The 20,843-nt window shown below is 47.7% G+C and overlaps 1 protein-coding gene across 1 annotated transcript in view; it reads right to left on the reverse strand.

Annotated features, from left to right (window-relative positions):
* The window catches only part of SHANK3 (SH3 and multiple ankyrin repeat domains 3), a 146,685-nt gene that overhangs the window by 100,111 nt on the left and 25,731 nt on the right, over nt 1-20,843 (reverse strand). Inside the window, 5 exon segments of the mRNA XM_054294108.1 lie at nt 2,411-2,578; nt 3,563-3,714; nt 6,105-6,213; nt 10,003-10,074; nt 11,838-12,041. Of these exon segments, the coding sequence (XP_054150083.1) occupies nt 2,411-2,578; nt 3,563-3,714; nt 6,105-6,213; nt 10,003-10,074; nt 11,838-12,041 (705 nt within the window).

Consider the following 20,843-nt stretch of genomic DNA (forward strand, 5'->3'; position numbering starts at 1 on the left):
ACGGGAAAAGTTTGGATCATCCCGGATCCAGAGGATCCCCCAGCTGGGTGGTGGCTCAGGATGAACTCAGTGCCCCAAATCTCTGGAAAATTGGGATGCTCTTCTCCAGGTTTGGTCCATCCCGGGATTCAGGGATCAGCCAAGGAGGATGGAGGCAGAAGGGAGGGTTGGATCCATAAATTGGGATCACAGGACACATCCCTGGATTTCCTATCCCCAGCTGGGTGTCATGGGAGATATTCCAGTGGGATCCCATCCCTCCTTCTCCCAAAGGATCAGGAAGCACAAAGCTTGGGATTCTTGACTCCCAATCCAGGTGTTTCTCCAAGTCCCCTTGGAGAAAGGGGGTTCCACATGGAAAACAGCGATAGGCACAACTGGGATTTAGATCCAGGACCCCAAAGCGTTCTCCTTGGAGCCAGCCATCCTTTGGGAAGGTCCCAAACGCAGGGAGAGGCCAGAAAATCTGGGATGGAGGCAGAGCAGCCATGAATTCCAGAGATGGGACAACCCCACCCGTGGACAGCATTCCCAGAGTCCAGCCCTCAACTCCAGGAATAGAATGATCCCTTCCTTGGGTACCAGGATGGCATTCCCATCCTTGTGGTCCCTGTTCCACCTGGTGGATCTTCATCCATGGCACTGGGAGAACATTCCCAGAATCCAGTCCTCAATCCCAGCGATGGAAACACCCCATCCATGTTCTCCCCAGAAGAATATTCCCATGGTTGAATCCCATCCCTGTGGAACCTGTCCCTCCTGGTGGATTCCATGCCACCAGGTGGATCTCCATCCATTGGCACCAGGAGAACATTCCTAGAATCCAATCCCTAACCCCAGGGATGGAACCACCCCATCTGTGAGTACCAGGAGAACATTCCCATGGCTGGATCTCATCCCTTTGGATGCCTTCCCCATAGATCCCATCATACCTGGTGGATCTCTATCCATGGGCACCAGGAGAACATTCTCTCCGCCCAGCCCTAAACCTCAGGCATGGAATGATCCCATCCATGAGCAGCAGAAGAACATCCCCAAGGCTGGATCCTATCCCCATGGATCCCATCACCCCTGGTGGATCTCCATCCATGGGCACCAGGAGAACATTCCCAGACTCCAAACCCCAATGAAGGGATGGAATCACATCATCCATGGGTATCAGAAGAACATTCCTGTGGCGGGATCCCACCCCCATGGATTCTGTCACACCTGGTGGATCTCCATCCATGGCACCAGGAGAACATTCCAGCAGCCCAAACCTAAACCTCAGGCATGGAATGATCCCATCCAGGAGCACTAGGAGAACACTCCCGTGGCCAGATCCCATTCCCATGGATCTCCTTGCACCTGGTGGATCTTTATCCATGGGCATCAGGAGAACATTCCCACAGTCCAGCCCTCAATCCTGGGAATGGGACCATCCCATCCATGGGTACTAGGAGAATATTCCCATGGCTGGATCCCATTCCTGCAGATCCCATCCCAACTGGTGGATCTCCATCCATTGGCACCAGGAGAACATTCCCGCAGCCCAAACCTAAGCCTCAGGCATGGAATGATCCCATCCATGAGCAGCAGGAGAACATTCCCATGGCCGTGTCCTGTCCCTTGTGGATCCCATCCCCTCGGATCCCATCCCTGTGGATCCTATCACATCTGGTGGATCTCCATCCATGGGCACCAGGAGAACATTCGCTCAGCCCAGGCCTAAGCCTCAGGCATGGAATGATCCCATCCATGAGCACCAGGAGAACATTCCTGTGTCTGTATCCCATCTCTGCGGATCCCATCCCTGTGGATCCTGTCACACCTGATAGATCTCCATCCATGGCACCAGGAGAACATTCCCACAATCCAGCCCTCAACCCCAGGGTTGGAACCACCCCATCCTTGTGTACCAGGAGAACATTCCCGTGGCTGGATCCTATCCCCGTGGGTCCTGTCACACCTGGTGGATCTCCATCCATTGGCACCAGGAGAACATTCACTTAGCTCAGCCCAAAACCTCAGGCATAGAATGATCCCATCCATGAGCACAAGGGGAACATTCCCGTGGCCATATCCTGTCCCTTGTGGATCCCATCCCCTCGGATCCCATCCCTGTGGATCCTATCACATCTGGTGGATCTCCATCCATGGGCACCAGGAGAACATTCACTCAGCCCAGGCCTAAACCTCAGGCATAGAGTGATCCCATCCATGAGCACCAGGAGAACATTCCTGTGTCTGTATCCCATCTCTGCGGATCCCATCCCTGTGGATCCTGTCACACCTGATAGATCTCCATCCATGGCACCAGGAGAACATTCCCACAATCCAGCCCTCAATCCCAGGGATGGAACCACCCCATCCATGAGCACACGGAGAACATTCCCGTGGTCGGATCTCATCCCCGCGGATCCCGTGGCACCTGGTGTATCTCCTGCCAGCCGTTCTCGTCCACGCAGCCCAGGCGGGCGTAGTCGTGCAGCAGCAGCTCGCAGCAGTAGGGGTCCCCCCCCACCATGGCACTGTGGTACAGCGGCGTCAGCCCCCGGCTGTCCTTGTAATCCGGGGATGCTCCCAGATCCAGCAGCGTCTGCCCGGGAAACAGGGAACGGCCCCGTGGGAACGGGAACGGTCCTCTGGGAATGGGAACTGTCCCTTGGGAATGGGAAACGGTCCCTTGGGAATGGGAAACGGTCCCTTGGGAAGAGGGAATATCCCCTTGGAAATGGGGAACAGCTCCTTGGGAAACAGGGAATGGTCCCTTGGGAATGGGATCATCCCATTGCGAATGGGAAGGGTCCCTTGGGAATGGGAACATCCCATTGGGAATGGGAAACAGTCCCTTGGGAATGGGGAATGGTCCCTTGGGAAATGAGGAACGGTCCCTTGGGAATGGAGAGCAGGCCCATGGAAACAGGGAATGGTCCCTTGGGAATGGGGAATGGTCCCTTGGGAAATGGGGAATGCTCCCATGGAAAAAGGGAATGGTCACGTGTGAATGGGAACATCCACTTGGGAACAGGAACACACTCTTGGAATGGGGAACAGTCCCATGAAAACAGGGAATGGTCCCTTGGGAAGGGGGAATGGTCCCTTTGGGAAGGGCTGGGATGAGGGAATCACTTCATGTCCGTGGGGAATTGGCTGGGGAGAGGGCTGGAGGGAAATGGGGGAAAGGAGGAAGGGAGGGAGGGAAGAAAGGAGGGAAGAAAAGGAGGGAAAAAAAGGAGGGGGGAAAAAAGGAGGGGGAAAAAAGGAGGGGAAAAAAAAAACAGGGAAAAAAAACCCAGGGGAAAAGGCAGGGAAAGAGCAGAAGGAGGGAGGGGCAAAGGAGAAAAGGAAAATCTGGGAAAGAGGAGGGAGGGAGAAAAGGAGAGAGGGAAGGAGGGATGGAGGGGAGGAAGGAGGAAAAAGGGAGGGAGAAAAGGACAGGGAAAGAAGGGAGGGAGGAAAAGAAGGGAAAAAAGGGAAGGAGAAAAGGATGGGGGGAAAGGAAAAAGGAAAAAGGAAAAAGGAGAAAGGAGAAAGGAAAAAGGAAAAAGGAAGAATGAGGATGGAAAGCCCCGGCACTGACCAGCAGGGCCGCGTGATTCCGACACCTCACGGCTTTGTGCAGCGCCGTCATTCCCTCGCGGGTGCGGAAGTCCAGGTGGGCTCCGCCGTTCCGGAGCGCCTTGATCATCTCGGCGCTGAGCTCCAGCTGCGCCGCCGCCGTCAGCGGGCACTCTGGGAATGAGGGAGATCCATGGAATGCCCAGCACAACCACGGGAATGTCTCCCCGTGGAATCCACTGGAATGTGGATCTCACTTCCAGCTGGAAGTGCCCACCGAGATCTCCGTGGGGTTTGGGATCGGATCCATTGGAATGGGAATGGAGGCCAAATTTGGGAGCTGCTCCCTCCCAGGTATTCCCAAGGATCTCCTGAGCAGCGGGAGCGGGAATTGGATGGAAAATTCCAGGATTAGGCAACAACAGCAAAGCAGCCAAAATATGTTGGGAATGGGATTTGGGAAACCATGGGTTCTTCTTGGCCCCTTGGGAATTCCCAGATCTGGTGCAATCAATGGAAAAATCCTCATCCTGGGAAAAGGGGTGGATTCCAATCAGGAGAAGCCTTTGGATGCTCCCAGCTTTCCCTGAGGTTGCTGCCACGAATCCCACAGATCCTGCTGGGAATCCCAAGAATTCCAAGATTCCCTCATTCCCTTGGGATGCAGATGGGATTCCCAGAGGAGAGTGGGAATTGAAACATTTAAGGAATGCTGTGGGATTGGGTCTGGAAACCCCATGGATACAAAGGGGAGAAGGAAAGACTGGAATTCCGTGTCCGTGGCCAGCTTGTCCCGGCAGGAAATCATGGAAAAGGGGCTGGAATTAATGAGGGAATTAAGGAATGCCTGGGATCCAGAGTAGAAAGGGGTCAGGCCTTGGCAGGGGCTGCCCAGGGAGCTTTGGAATCCCATTCCTGGAGGTGTCCAAGGAATTCCTGGAGGTGGCACTCAGGGCTCTGGTGGGGATAGGGCTCAGCTTGGACTCAGTGACCTTGGAATTCTTTCCCGAACTCAATAATTCCATGATTTGGAGAAGGGACATTCCAAGGTCATCTCATCCCTGTCCCTGGGATCATTCCCATCCCATTACAAGGGCAGGGACAATCCCACCATCCCAGGCTGCTCCAGCCTGGCCTTGGGCACTGCAGGGATCAGGGGCAGCCCCAGCTGCTCTGGCAATGCCAGCCCAGGCAGGAATTGCTCATTGCCAAGATGCCACCCATGGCTGCCCTCTGGCAGTGGGAGCCATTCCCTGGGTGCTGTCCCTGCAGGCCTTGTCCCCAGTCCCTCTGCAGCTCTGCTGGAGCCCCTGCAGGCCCTGCCAGGGGCTCTCGGCTCTCCCTGGATCCCTCTCTCCTCCAGGAGAACATTCCCAGTTTTCCCAGCCTGGCACCAGGTCCCTTTCCCTCCCCCATTCCCAATTCCCGCAGCAATTTTTCCCCCACATCATTTCAGGGATTTTGAATCCCCTTTTGTAATTCCAACGTTTCCCTGGGCTCCTCTCCCTCTCCCGCTGTCCCTCATTAAATATCCCTCGTTAAACATCCAAGGATTTTTTCTTCCCTCTTTTCTCCGGCAAAACCATCCCTGGGGTTTGGCTTTCATTCCAGAACAACGGAAACTTATCCCGGATCCGGGGCTTTTTTCATTCCCATTTTTTCAATGTCCCCACAGGTAGCAACTGTGAATTTTTTTGGCTTTTTCATCCCTTTCAAATCCCGGGAATCTTTCCTGGAATATCTTCAATATCTTCCCAGCAACTGCAAAACGGGAACAGCCTCAAACGGGGCTGGAATTGCTCCCCAAGGTCGATTTTCCTGTATTTTTCCATCCAAGAAGAGCTTGGAAAATGGGAATAAATCCTCGGCACAGCTTAAAACCTTTCCCAAAATCCATTGAAATGAAGATTCCCAAATTTTGGAATCCATGGGATCAGCTCAGGGTGTCCCAGGAAGCTCAGGGGATTTTATGGCTCTTCCCAGTTATTCCCAGTCCATTTATGGGATTAAATCCTGCAGGAAACCATTTTTCCCAGCAGGATTTTCCAGTTTTCCATGGGGAGATTTTAACGGGATCCCCAAGGATCCACTCCTAAAATTCCAACAGGAGAAGTGCTGGCTCATTCCTGGCTCATTCCCACCCTGCTCTTCCAGCATCCAGCCCAGACATCCTGGGAAATGCACAGGAAGCCAACCAACATTCCCAAAAAACCCCAAAGCTCCCAATCCAGGAATTTCTGAGAGATTCCAGTTCCTTCATCCAACAGTGGGTGGGATTGGAAACAGGAATGGGAAGGGAAAATATTCCAAGGGGAGAGACATGGGATCGTATCCCAGTGAACCCCAGAGGGGACTGGGAAGGGAAGAGCTATCCCTAAGGAATGCCACACTCCTAAAATCCCCTGAAAAGCAGGAATTGCACCATAAAACCCCAAAAAACAACTGGGATAGAGCAGGGAAAATTCCAGAGGAAAGCCTGGAGGAATTCCAGAAAGGAATTGGGAATGCTGAGCTGATTCCTTCCGGGAAGAATTCCCAAATCCCGAGGAAAACATGGAACTGACCTCCGGTGTCGGGATCATGGAAGTTGGGATCCAGCCCCTTTTCCAGCAGCCGGCAAACCTTCTCCGAGTTCAGCATCTGCACATATTCCATGAATTTCTTCAGGTTCGCCTGGATTTGGGAAAAACTGCGGCGTTAACATCCTGAAATTCTGGGAAAAGCCACAGGGGAAACATCCCCATCCCAAAAATCCAAGGAAAATTGGGATAACAGGACTGAATTCAGTCAGGATGGGACACAAATCCATGTGGAAATGTTGGGAACTGAGGGGAAAATTTGGGAAGAGCTCCAAGGAAATGGAGAAGTTGAAGCTGGATTTCACATCCAAGGAAAAAATTTCAATTCCAACATTTCCCACCTTAATTCCATATGGAAAAATGATCCTTTTTAGGAGGGATGAATCCCAAAAATGCCACGTTTCCATTTTTATTTGGATGATTTTCAGTTGGAAAATTGGGAAAAAACCTTGGAAATGCCAAGTGGGATGAGGAAAAGCTTTGGAAGGGAATTTGGGAATTCTGGAATGGTTTGGGTGGGATGAGAGCTGAAATCCCATCCCATTCCAAGGGCATGGACTCCTCCCACCATCCCAGGTTATTCCAACAATTCCAGGGATGAGGCAGCTGAAGATTCCTTGGAATTGCTGGATCATCCCATGGGAATCCAGGCTACCAGTGCCTCCCCTCTATCCCAAATTTTGGGATTGGAATTTTGTTCCCCTGAGCTGGAATTCCCAAAGATTCGCTCAAATTCCCAAATTGTTGGGGTTTTTCCTATTTTTTGTCTTGCTGGATGAAGCTATTATTAAATTCCCGTATTCCAGGAATTGCAGAGGCAGGAATAGCTCCGGTGGGAAAATCCCAGCTCCCACATTCTCAGATTTCCAGACTTTTCGTTGGAGGATTTTTTTGGGAGTTTATTCCAATCTGGGAAAAGTCCTGGAAAATCCCAAGAGCTGGAATTCAGGCCGGCCGTGCCCTTGGAGCCGGGAGAGGCCGGAGCAAATCCATGGATCCGCCTCCCGCTGCCAGGCAGCAGCAAATGGATTCATTGATCCCACAGAAACGGGGAATTATAGATTCGCTGCCACGTCGGGACAACACGGAGCCTCTGGAATTGCGCAACTCCGCCCAACAGGAATCTCCAGGGCCACGGCACCGGGAATCCTGGAATGGTTTGGGTGGGAAGGAACCTCAGATCCCATCCCAATCCCGTCCCATTCCAAGGGCGGGGACTCCAGGAAGGGTCTCCCTTCCCTTTTCCATCCCCAACTTCCATAAAAATCCTTCAGAATGGATTCTGAGCTTCCTTGATCCCAAAATCCTGGAATGGTTTGGGTGGGAAGGGACCTTCAACCCCATCCCATTCCAATCCCACCATCCCAGGCTGATCCAACCTTTCCTTGGATATTCCAGGGATGCAGGGGCAGCCCCAGCTGCTCTGGCAATTCCAGCCCAGCCAGGAATTCCTTCCCAAAATCCCACCCCAATCTCTCTTTTCCAAGGAATCCCGTCCATCCCTTTGAATCCCAGAAAATCCAACATTTTCCTGCCCGAGGAACCAGACAGAGCCACAAATCCCAGGAAAGCCCCACCTCGGGACACAGAGGCAGCGCCTCTACTTTTCCAAGGAAAACCTCAATATTAAACACATGGAAGAGCAGGAATTCCCAGAAACTGAAGCAGGAATTCCCTGGATTTGAAGGATTGAAGGATAAACCCCCACCCCCCCAGGAGCTGAGGCAGGAATTCCCAGAAACTGAAGCCGAAATTCTCAGGAACCGAAACAGAAATTCCCAGGATTTGAAGCAGAGACCCACAGAAACCACAGCAGGAATTTCCAAAAAAACTGAAGCAGGAATTCTCAAAAAAACCAAAGCAGGAATTCTCAGAAATTGAAGGAAAAAATTCCCAGAAACTGAAGCAGAATTTCCCCAAAAAACAAAGCAGGAATTCCCAGAAACTGAAGGAGGAATTGCCCAGGAATTGAAGGAGGAATTCCCCAAAAACCAAACTAGGAATTCCCAGGAACTGAAACAGAATTCCCCAGAATCTGAAGCAGAAATTCCTAGAAACTGAAACTGGAATTCCACAGGAACTGGAACCAGAATTCCCCAGCTGCCAAATCTCACGGAATCTCCGTGCTGAATTCCAGCCGTTCCCTGGATGACCCCATTCCGGGAATGATCCCTGCCCATTACCCCAAAATTCCCAGGGAATCTCTGTGCTGAATCCCAGCCCCATTCCCGACTCAGGGAATGATCCTCAGCTCCAGGAATGATCCCTGCCTGTTACCCCCATGTTCCCATGGAATCCCCGTGCTGAATTCCAGCCCCATTCCCAGCTCAGGGAATGATCCCTGCCCGTTATCCTGATGTTCCCATGGAATCCCCGTGCTGAATTCCAGCCCCATTCCCGACTCAGGGAATGATCCCTGCCCGTTATCCTGATGTTCCCATGGAATCTCTGTGCTGAATTCCAGCCCCCTTCCCAGCTCAGGGAACAATCCCTGCCCATTTTCCTGATGTTCCCAAGAAAATCCCATGCTGAATTCCAGCCATTCCTTGGATGACCCCATTCCAGGAACGATCCCTGCCCGTTATCCCAATATTCCCATGGAATCTCCGTGCTGAATTCCAGCCCCATTCCCAGCTCCAGGAACGATCCCTGCCTGTTATCCTGATGTTCCCATGGAATCCCCGTGCTGAATTCCAGCCGTTCCCTGGATGACCCCATTCTGGGAATGACCCCTGCTCGTTATCCCGATATTCCCCTGGATCCGGTACCGTTCCCGAGGCTCTCCGGGTGTCCCGGTGTCCCCGTGCCAGCCAGGATCCCATCCCTGCTCCCGCTCCCTCTGGATCCAGCTCCACTCCCAGCCTTTCTCCCCGGGAGCTGCTCCAATCCCAGCTTTATCCCGGGAAAGGTCGATCCGTGCCCGCTGCGCCGGCATCGCTCCAGCGGGCACGGAATGAGGATGGATTGGCCGGAATTGTCCCTTTGGCTCCCACCTGGCATCCCCAAATATCCAAGGGACTGGAAAAGGGCAAGGAATGCCACAAAACCCCACAGGTTCTGGAAAGGCGGCAGCCCAAGGAAAAGGGAAATGGGAAAAAGGGGGGAAAAAAGGGGGGGGGAAAGGGGGAGGGGGGTAAAAAAGCCAAAAAGGGCAAAAAAGGGCAAAAAAAAGAAAAAAGAGAAAAAAGAGAAAAAAGGAGAAAAAAAGAGAAAAAAAGAGAAAAAAAAGAGAAAAAAAGAGAAAAAAGAGGAAAAGAGAGAAAAAAAGAGAAAAAAGAGGAAAAAAGGAGGAATAAAGGAGGAAAAAAAAAGGAGCAAAAAAAGGAGGAAAAAAAGGAGGGGGAGAAGGAGGGGAAAAAGGAGAAAAAAAGGAAAAAAAGGGAGGAAAAGGAAAGCTCCTTCCCAAAATTCCACAGGCTTGGGACAAGTAGCCGAAGGAAAAGGGAAAAGGGAAAGGGAGAAGGAAGATAAATCCGTTATCCCGGATTTCAGCACCCCACAGACGCTGCTCCTGCTCAATCCCACCCCACGGAATAAAATCCAAGGAATTCTGACTAAAATCCAATATAATCCGAGGAAATCTCTCCAACTGCTCCTATTCCGGTTTTGGCACCGGGAATGCTGGGATTTCTTGGGAAATCCCGGAATTCCGAGGCTGTAGGGGTTTCCCAGGGTTTTCCAGATGATTTCTATGGGAATTCCATGGGAATTTCGGGTTCACTGCTGCTCCTGTTCTGGTTGTGATGCTGCTTTGATTGAATGCTGGAATTCCTTGGGACATCCCGGAATTCCGGGGCCGTAGGGATTTCCCGGGGGGTCTCCGAGTGTTTTCCATGGGAATTCTGTGGGAATTCTGTGGGAATTCCGAGGGATTGGGGCTCACCTTGGTGTGCAGCTTGGCGAACTGCTTGTCGTCCAGCAGGGGCTGCGAATACACGCGGCGCTTGTAGCGGAACTGCCGAGATAAGAGATAAGAGATTGATAAGAGATAAGAGATTAATATCTTCTGATAGATAAGAGATAAATGAGAGATAAGAGATAGGAGATAAACAGAGACAAGAGAGAAGTGAATATGAGATAAAATAAAATGAGATTAAAAAGATAGATAAAGATAAGATAAAGATAAATAGAGATAAGAGATAAGAGATAAGAGATAAGAGATAAGAGATAAGCATAGATAAAAGAGGAGAGATAAAATGTAAGAGATAAATTAATATTAGGTAAGGGATTAGAAATAAAAGAGATAAGAGGTAAAGGAATATGAGATAAAGACCATGGAGAAGAGATGAGAGATAGACAAAGATAAGGGATAAGAGGAAAAGATAAGATATAAACAGAGATAAGAGAGGAGATATAAGATATAAGATATAAGAGAGAAATGAATTTGAGATAAGGAGAAGACAGAAGAGATAAGAGACATACCAAGAAAAGAGACAAGATATAAACAGAGATAAGAGCTGAGATACACAGAGATATTTGATGTAAATTTATTTAACTTGATAAGAGATGATGTATAAAAGACAATATGAGATAAAGATAAGAGAAAAGGGACATACAAAGATAAGATATAAAAAGTAAATGGAGATAAGAGATAAGATATAAAGATGAGATGAAGAATAAAATATGAGATAAGAAATAAATGGACATAAGATATGTGATAAACAGAGATAAGAGAGGAGAGATAACATATAACAGATAAATTAATATGAAATAAGGGATAAGAGACAAATTAATATAGCTGAGAAAGATAAGAGAGAAGAGATAAGAGACATAGAAAGATAAGAGAAATGGATATAAGTGATAATCAGAGATAAGAGATTAAGAGAGGCGAGATAAGAGATAAATTAATATGATACAAAGATAAGAGATAAGAGACATCAAAATATAATATATAGATAAATGGAGATAAGAGATAAGGGATATGATATAAACCGAGATAAGAGAGAAAAATGAATATGAGAGAAAGGATAAGAGAGAAATTAATTTGAAAGATCGAGAAAAGAGAGAAGAGATAAGAGACACACAAAGAGACACTATATATAAAGAAATGTAAAAACATATAATAAAAGAAAATTAAATGAAATAAACTAAATATTGTCAAATAAACTAAAACAAAATAAAACAAAATAAAAATCTTTTAAAAAGTAAAATAAAACAAAACAAAATAAAATAAAAATAAAATTAAATACATAAAATAACATAAAATGAAATTAAACCAAAATAAAATAAACAAAATAAAATAATAAAATAGAATAAAAAAAGCAAAATAAACAAAAGAAAATGAAATAAAATAAAATGAAAATAAAATAAGACAAAATAAATCAAAACAATATAAAACCAAGTCAAATAAAATAAAACAAAATAAAATATTTTAAAAAATAAAATAACATAAAATGAAAATAAAACAAAAGTAAAAATAAATTGAATTAAAATAAAATAAATAAAATAACGTCCAATTAAATTAAAATAAAATAAAATTAAATAAATGAAAACAAAAGAAAACAGAATAAAAAATTAAAACGAAACAAAATAAAATAACATAAACCAAATTATAATAAAGTAACATAGCATAAAATAAAATAGCATCAAATAGCATCAAATAGCATCAAATAGCATAAAATAGCATAAAATATCATAAAATAAAATAAAATAAAATAAAATAAAATAAAAATATAACTAGATTAAACAAACCACCCCAGCCCCACCCAGCCCCGTCACCTCCAGGTAGGGCACGGGCGTGTCGGGGTTCAGCGGGTATTCCCGCAGCAGCCGCTCCTCATCCAGGAATTTCCCGGCGCGGCCGTTGAAGGCGGGCTGGAAGAGGCCGTAGTTGAGCACATCCTTGAGGCTGTGGTTGAGCGTGCACAGGATCCGCTGCTTGGACACCCACACCGGCACGTCGGGGTTCAGCCGCAGACACTTCTGGGGACGGCACGGAACGCCGCGTCAGTGCGGGGCAAATATCGGGAATGGGATGGGGCGATCATCGGGAACGTTGGGGAAAGAGGGAGGGAAAGGGGTTTAGAGAGTGCAGAGCTATGGGAAATGAGGAATTCCCAAGGTTTTATGGATAAATTATTTAAAAAAAAAAAAAAATTGGATGTTCCCACTGTGAATTCCAAAGGGAAATCCATAGGGAAACAGAAGGAGAAAACGGGAATCCACCAGGTTCTCCAGGGAATGGGGGAATGAGGGAGTTGGGGCTTGGAGAGGGCAGAGCTATGGGAAATTAGGAATTCCCAAATTTTTATGGATAAATTATTAAAAAAAACCCAGAAAATGTTGGGTGTTCCCACTGCGAATTCCAAAGGGAAACGGGGAGAAAAAGGGAATTCACCAGGTTCTCCAGGGGATAGGAGAACGAGGGAGGGAAAGGGAGAGTTTGGGTTTGGAGAGGGCAGGGCTATTGGAAATGAGGGATTCCTGAGGTTCTATGGAAAAAATGGTTTTAAAAATTCCCAAAAATTGGGAGTTCCCACTGCGAATTCCAAAGGGAAATCCATAGGGAAACAGGGGGAGAAAACGGGAATCCACCAGGTTCTCCAGGGAATGGGGGAATGAGGGAGGAAAAGGGGGGAGTTGTGGTTTGGGGGATTTAGGGGGGGCGCAGAGCTATGGGAAATACAGAATTCCCAAGTTTTCCTGATTTTTTTAAATTAAAAAATTGGATGCTCCCACTGTGGATCTCAAACGGAAATCCATAGGGAAAGAGAAGGATGAAACAGGAATCCAAGGAGTTCTCCAGGGGAATGGAGGAAAAGAGGGAGCGAAAAGGGGATGTTGGGGTTTGTGGGGCACAGAGCTATGGGAAATGAGGAATTCCTGAGGTTTTATGGCTAAATTATTAAAAGACCCCAAAAAATTGGGTATTCCCACTGTGGATTCCAAAGGGAAATAGAGGGAGAAAAAGGGAATTCACCCGGTTCTCCAGGGAATGGAGGAATAAAGGAGGGAAAGGGGGGAGCTGGGATTTGGGGATTTTGGGGGAGGTAGAGCTATGGGAAACGAAGAATTCCCAAGTTTTCCTGATATTTTTCATTTAAAAAACCAAACCAAAACAAAACAAAACAAAAAAAAAACCCAAAAAAAAACCCCCAAAAAACTTGGATGTTCCCACTGTGAATTCCAAAGGGAAGTAAAGGGAGAAAATGGGAATTCACCATGTTGTTCTCCAGGGAATGGGGGAATGAGAGAGGGAGAGGAGGGGTTTGGAAAGGAATCGGGGTTTGGGGGGTTCTGGGCGGGGGAAATCCATGGGAAATGAGGAATTCCCAAGTTTACCTGATTTTTTAAATTAAAAAATGAAGAAACAAAGGACAATGGATCCTTGTCCATCCCTGAGGAATTGCCAGACTCCGGGCACGGATCTGGACACGGATACAAACATGGATTTGGGAATGGATCTGAGCATGGATCCCAAATTGGATCCCAACACTGATTCCAGAATGGATTCCAACATGGATTCAGAAATGGATCCCAACATGGGTCCTGACATAGTTTGGGAATGAATCAGGCATGGATCCCAACATGGATCCCAACATGGATTCAGGAATGGATCCAAGCACAGATCTGGACATTGATCTGAACACAGATCTGGGCATGGATCCGGACACAGATTCAGGAATGGATCCCAACATGGATCCAGGCATGGATCCCAACATGGATCCTGACATTGTTCCTCCTAAAGCCGGGCCACAGTTCCAGCCCCAATCCAGGGCACCTTCCCAGCTTTCTTCCAAGGATTCTCTTTGGATTTCTCCCAGAATCCTGGTTTTCTTCCCAATTACTCCTTCCATGCCATCCCAGCAGCATTCCCATTCCCTGAGGGTGGAAAATCCCATGGGATTCTCCTGGATTTCCATAGGTTGGCGAGAGAAGGGATTAGAGCCACAGGATTGGGAATATCCATGTGAATTCCCACCTGGAGCTCCCAAATCCCATCTTGGGTCAGGCTGGATGTCACCATTCCCATCATTCCTGACCACAATTCTGGGAAGGAGTTGGGATTTTTGGATATCCAGGGAAAAGCAATCCTGGAGGAGAGGAGGAATCCACAGGATTTTTTTTCCACCCTCCAAAGTCAAACTGGGACCAGTTTGCAGAGCCAGCTGGGAAAAAAAAGCAGGAATTTGGGGGCTGAGATCATCTCCTGAGGAAAATTCCAACCCTGCCATTCCCGGAGTTTAATTCCATGATTGGAGAAGCCGCTTCCAGCAAAAAAAATGGGATAAGGGTGAGAGGGAGGATCCAGGAAGCACCTGGAGTTCCTGGAGCCAGAAAAACAAAGGATTTGGGATTTTCCAGTGAATCATGGGTCGATCCATCGGGAAGGGCGTTGGATGTTGTGTCATCCCACAAAACCCAATCCCAAAATCCCATCTGGTGATTCATGGTTCAAAACTCCATCCAAAAATCCCGGAATTCTGAACTTCCCACAGCACTGACAGCCCCGGCCATCCCAATATTCCCAAAGTCCCCAAAACCTTGGAATGTTTCCAGGGAATTCACTCCCCCCATCCCACCCAGCGCTTCCCATGGGATTTGCTCCATCCGTTTTCTGGGATAAAGGTTCCCCACAAGGAAAACTGTCAGGAATTCCAAGGAAACACCACGATTCCCTGGAAAAGCCATCCCAGTCCGTCCCTGGCAGCTCCGGATCCAATGGATTGAGGCTGGAATTATCCCTTGGGAAGCAGCACCAGGGTGGCCCTTGCCTCACTTTTCCAGGGCTTTTCCAGGATTTTTCCAGGATTTTTCCTGATCCACCCAGGAACAACAGGGACCTGCTGGATCCCCCAGGCTTTTCCAGGGAATCCACTTCCCCCATCCCACCTAGGGCTTCCTATGGGATTTGCTCCATCACTTTTCCAGGATAAAGGTTCCCTTTAGATTCCCATTTTTCCCATCCCAAAACACACAAGGAAAACCATCAGGAATTTCAAGGAAACACCACAATTCCCTGGAAAAGCCATCCCAGTCCATTCCTGGCAGCTCCTGATCCAACAGATTTGAGGCTGGAATTTTCCCTTGGGAAGCAGCACCCTTGCCTCACTTTTCCAGCATTTTTCCAGGATTTTTCCCGATCCCTCAGGAATTCCAGGATGTGCTGGATCTTTGCCCTTGCGTCTCCTTCTTCCCAAAATTCCTTCCCAAATTTTGAACACCTTAACCTTGGAATGTTCTCCCTCCTTTCCTCAATGCTTTCCCAAAAAATCCACAGCTCATGCTTAGGAATTTCTCCCATTCCAAGCTCCTTCCCTTCCCCCTGGAGTTGCTCTCGCCCTTCCAGAAATTCTTGGAATTCAGCTCCAGCAGGAGCCTCTGGAAGTGGCTGCTCCAGAACTTTTAATTCAATCCAAACTGAAATTTCCAATTTGGGAATTTCTCAGAATTCCCATCCTTTATATCCAATCCTATTCAAGATTCCAAACTTGTTTGGCCACCACATTCCCAGGAAAACCCAACAGTTCAAATTCTCCAGGAATTCTTTCCTGGATTTACCAGTTTTCCATGGAAAATCCCGGATCTGTTCGTTGCTGTTTAGGTTGCGAAGGCGGCTCCCTCCCAAAAATCCCTTTTCCCTATGGAATCACCACTTGGAATGCCAACATTCCTCCCTCCTCATCCTCTCCATCCCTCCAATCCTGGTGGGAATTCCCATCAGGAATTCCCACAGGAAATCTTTGGAAAATCCAGCACTCACCGACTGCTCCATCCTGGAGCGAAAATTCCCAACTTTTCCCACCGGTGGCTCCATCTTTTCCTCGTCCTCCCTTCGTGTCCCCCCGGATGCTTTGAGGGGACAAAATCCCATGGATGGGCAATCCCTGTTTTCCATGGATGGACAATCCCTGTTTTCCATGGATCCTCTGGAAGCGTCCGCTCCGGAGCTTTGAATCCCAAGCCAAATAAATCCTGGGAATGTTGATAAACTTATCCAACCACTCCCCTCTGGATCAATCCTGCCAGGATTGGTCCAATGCTTCCAGGGGCCGTTCCCAGGAAATTCCAGCCTCCAGCTCCACGCTCAGATTCCCAGGAAAAATATGGAATTCTGAGCTGGAGAAAAAAGGGGGAATTTTCCCTCCTATCTATGTTTTACCTGGTTAAAAGTGGGATTTTCCTTCCATTAATTCCCATCTTGAATTGGAATCCTGCACATTCCTATGAAATTTTCTCTCCTGCTTCCCACAAAAAACAAGGATCTGATTATTTAGGATGAAACAGCACCAAAAAAATATTGGAAAACTCCGAACCAGCCAAGAAAAAACCAAGGATTTGATGCATCCATGCAAAAAAAATCTGGAAACATGCAGGTTGAAAATGGTGTGGATAAAAATTCCAGCTTTTTGCTGGAAAAATGGGAATTAACCATGGGAAAGCTGAATAATAAATGACAAGATTTTGTTTGATGCAAAATCAAATTGAGATTTGAATCTGACAAAATTCCAAAGGGGATTTAATGGGAAGGGAGGGAAAAGGAGAAACTGGGCAGGAAATTTTAATTAATAAAGGATTAATTAATAAATTATTAATCAGTTAATATTTATTTATTTATTGCTAATTAACAGAAGTGGGCTTGGATAATAATTCCTCATTTTTGAATTTTTTAGGGAATCCTTATCAAATTTCAGGCAGGGTTGGATGAGCTTGGAAAAGCCTTCCCAGGTTCCCATTGGAGTCTGAGGTTCTTTAAGGACTTTTTCCACCCAAATTTTCCCAAATTCTCAATAAAACCTCCCAGAAATCATTTTCCAGGGAAAAAAATTCCATCATTCCCAAGGACGAGCTCATTCCTTCTCCTGCTCCTCGCTCCAGGCTTCCCTCATTCTGTAAAAAACCAGGATAAAAAAAAAAAAAAAAAAGCCGGAATTTCTATCGATCCCCGACGGGAACGGGGGGGAGGATTTGATTGGTTAATTAATCAACCATAATTAATTAATTAATCGGTGACCCGTGAATGTCAGGATAATTGAAGACCGGGACAAAGGCGGCTGCAGAATGTTTGATTCCAACCGGGATCATCCCGAAAAATGAGTTTTAACTGCCCGGCTGAAGGAATTTTTCCATGGAAAAGCAAAATTCCTGGAGTGTGGGAATGGATGAGGGTTAATTAATCCTTTTTTTGGGGTGATTTGAATTAATTACTTAAAATTTTCACGGATATCAGCATGGAAAAAACTGGAAAAGCTGGAACAGTATAAAATGTGGGAATGAGGCGGGATAGGATGTGGGATTAAGCAAAGAAATATTAAAGAAAAGGAATTTCCCTTTGGAAGAGGAAAAGCCAAAGCCGGGAAATCGGCCCAACCCCAAGCCCAGCCCAGGCCTGATGGAAATCTGGGAAGCAAAGGGAAATCCCTGGGGAATGAGGGAGCCCCAGGGTGGCCCAGGGCTTCCAGAAGCTTCCCTGAGAATCCCGGGATGAGCCAGAGCCCGTCCTGAAGGAGCCCCGGAGCCGCCTCTGCTCCAGGCTGAGCCCAAACCCCAAATCCCTCTGGAATTTTCCCCAATCCCTCTGGAGTTTTCCAGCCCTTTCCCAGCTCCATTCCCTTCCCTGGCCCCACTCCATCCCCTCCTTATCCCAAGGATCCGGAACTTCCCCATGGAATGTGCAAAATTCTCCTGCTGCTTCTTTTGTGCTGTGGATCCCAGACATTCCTTAATTCCCTCATTAATTCCAGCCCCTTTTCCATTATTTCCTGCCGGGACAAACTGACCATGGGCGTGGAATTCCAGCCTTTCCTTCTCCCTTTTGTATCCATGGGGTTTCCAGACCCAATCCCACAGCATTCCTTAAATTACACAATTCCCACTCTCCTCTGGGAATCTTGTCTGCATCCCAAGGGAATGAGGGAATCCTGGAATTCTTGGGATTCCCAGCAGAACCTTTGGGATTTGTAGCAGCAACCTCAGGGAAAGCTGGGAGCATCCAGAGGCTTCTCCTGATTGGAATCCACCCCTTTTCCCAGAATGAGGATTTTTCCATTGCTAGTACTAGATTTGGGAATTCCCAAGGGGCCGAGAAGAACCCATGGTTTCCCAAATCCCATTCCCGAGATATTTTGGCTGCTCGGCTGTTGCTGTGTAATCCTGGAATTCCCAGGAGGATCTGTGGGATTTTCCAGCCCCTCCAGGGCACTCCCTTGTGGATCCTCGGTGGGAATCCGGGCAGGAATTTCCTTCCCTTCCCAATGGAAGCTGTGAACCCTTCCAAGAGCTCCTTTCCCTTCCCCATTCCCACTGTTTCAGGCAATTCCCAGAATTTGAGAACCCCCAACTCCAAGATTTTGATGGCCACAAGAAACCCTCAATTTAAGGAATTCTTGGGGGAAAAAAATTCCCTTTTCTCCTCCTGTTCCTTTTTCTCCTGCTGGAGCTCTTTGGTTGCTCCCACATTCCCAAGGAATCCAGCAGATGGAATTCAGAGCCATTATTCCTGATAATTTTTTTTAGGAATATTTCCAAGTGCTCAACTAATTTTCTTTTCATGCCAATTTTTCCTCGTCTCAAATGACTCAGAATTCCTCTTTATTAAGCACGGAATGTGCTCTTCCCGAAAAAAATGGCTGGAAAATGAAAAGATGGGATTGACGTTTTCCATGAAAATTGCCTCAATGGATGCATCCTGTTCCAGCAAATCCGCTTGAGAGGAGGAAAAAAGGGAATTTTGGTCGTAAAATCTTCTAAATTTATTAAATTGCAATGTGCTGGTCACGGCTTGATCTGAGTCGGATTTTCCTTGGAAAAAGCCGTGGATTGGGAACACGCGGCAGCTCCAGTTATTTGTGGGCGGATTTTGCTGCTGGCGGATTTCTCCCGGATAAAATCGGGAATTGCTCGGATTCCGATCGATCCACTTTGTTTGATTGAGCTCACAGAGGGTGACTTTGCCCCCGGGGCAATTCCCGGGATTTGGGGTTGTGCTGGAATATTTTGGGAGGTTCTGCTGCTCGTCATTGTCTGGAATGTGCCGGGGCAATTGTTTGGGATAAATGGGATTTATTTCCATGGAATTGTTCGGATTTGGGGTGGAAAAAGCCACTTAAATGTGGTGGAACTGTAGCTTTCCAACGTTTCCTCTGGATCATGGGTTGGAAAAACCGGGAAGGGGCTGGAAAAGCCGGGATGGGGCTGGAAAAGCTGGGAAGGGTCTGGAAAAGCCGGGAAGGGGCTGGAAAAGCCGGGATGGGGCTGGAAAAGCCGGGATGGGGCTGGAAAAGCCGGGATGGCCATCCATGGAGGAATCCAAGGAATTCCTGGATGGGGCTCTCAGAGCTCCATGATTGGGATCAGGCCCAGCCTGGATTTGATCTTGGAATTCTTTTCCAAGCTCAGGGATTTCAGGATTTATGGTTAAAGCACCTGAATCCTTCCAGGGGATTTTTGGGAATCACTCGTTTGATTCCCACTGGTTTTTGGGACGCTCTCACTCAGCTCCATCCGGATCCTCCCTCCGGATGCTCCAACAGCCGCCAAGGGAAAACAGCTCCCAAAAAAAACCCCAAAAAAGCCACAAAAAGCCTGGAAAAATCCGCAGGCAGCACCTGCAGGAATGGGGACGGGGGAAATGGAAATGGGGGAGAGGGAAAAAAAGCGGAGCAGCTGCTCCATTCATGGAGCGCGATCCGGCGGATCTGAAAGGAGCCGCATTTCCATGGAAAAACAATGGGAAGCTCCAAGCAAAAAGCAGCTCCCGGCCTGTTTGGAGGCACTTTGATTCTGCCCTAAAACGGGGGAAAATTCCATTGGAGTTCTCCACATCCCCGGGTTTTTGCCGCAGTGCGAAAGCAGGGAGGGATCAAAGGTTTGGGGCCATTCCCAAGGGCCATTCCCGGCATCCCGATTTTCCCCTTGCAGGAATCTAATTCTCCTGATTTTCCCTCTTTTTTACGATGTTCCCATGACTGGAGAGTGGAGAATGGAGATGGGTATTTCGGGATCTATGTGAATTTTGGGATCTAAGTACTGGGAAAACAGGGAATGGAAAAGCCTTGGGATGGAGGCAGGGAATTGGTGGGAAGGGGAGCGATCCCTCATCCCACACTTTTCCATGTTCTCTCTTCCCTTGGAATCCACATTCCCACTCTCATCACTCGCTTTTCCAGGTGTCCCCATACCTTGGAATCCACATTCCTGTGGGATCTCCACCTTCATCCCTTCCTTTTCCAGTTGCTCCCGTCCTTTGAAATCCACATTCCCACAGAAAGATCTCTACTCTCATCCCTAATTTTTCCAGGTGCTCCCACACCAGAGCCCAGAATCCACATTCCTGTGGGATCTCCACTCTGATCCCTCCCTTTTTCATGTTCTCCCTCCCCTTCCCAGGAATCGGCCACATGGGATGGGCAGGAGCCTCCTTTTCCTCATCCCAAAGGGATTCCCAACCAGAATTCCCATTCCCACCCAGCCTTGGAACACTGAGGAATCTCCTCAGCAAAGCCGGAGGAAAACTGGGAGGCTCCTGATTAAAAACCACCTTGGAGGGGAAAAAATGTGGGAATTCCAAGGATTGAGGGATCAGGGCTGGGAGCTCCCAACACATCCTGGAAAACATCAGGAAAAACCTCTGGAATTCCAGCTGGACACTCCTGGTCCATCCAATGCCGGGAGCTGCTCCCAGATAAACCCAACTGGGATTTTATTTGAATTCCGGTTTTTCCATGATTTCAAAGGGAAAAGGAAGAACTGCCAGCACAAAATGGGGAAGGAAAACTTTTGGAA

Source organism: Melozone crissalis, unplaced genomic scaffold (genome assembly GCF_028551555.1).
Source record: "Melozone crissalis strain CALT ecotype California unplaced genomic scaffold, PUWL_Pcris_2 ptg000208l_1, whole genome shotgun sequence".
NCBI lineage: Eukaryota > Metazoa > Chordata > Aves > Passeriformes > Passerellidae > Melozone > Melozone crissalis.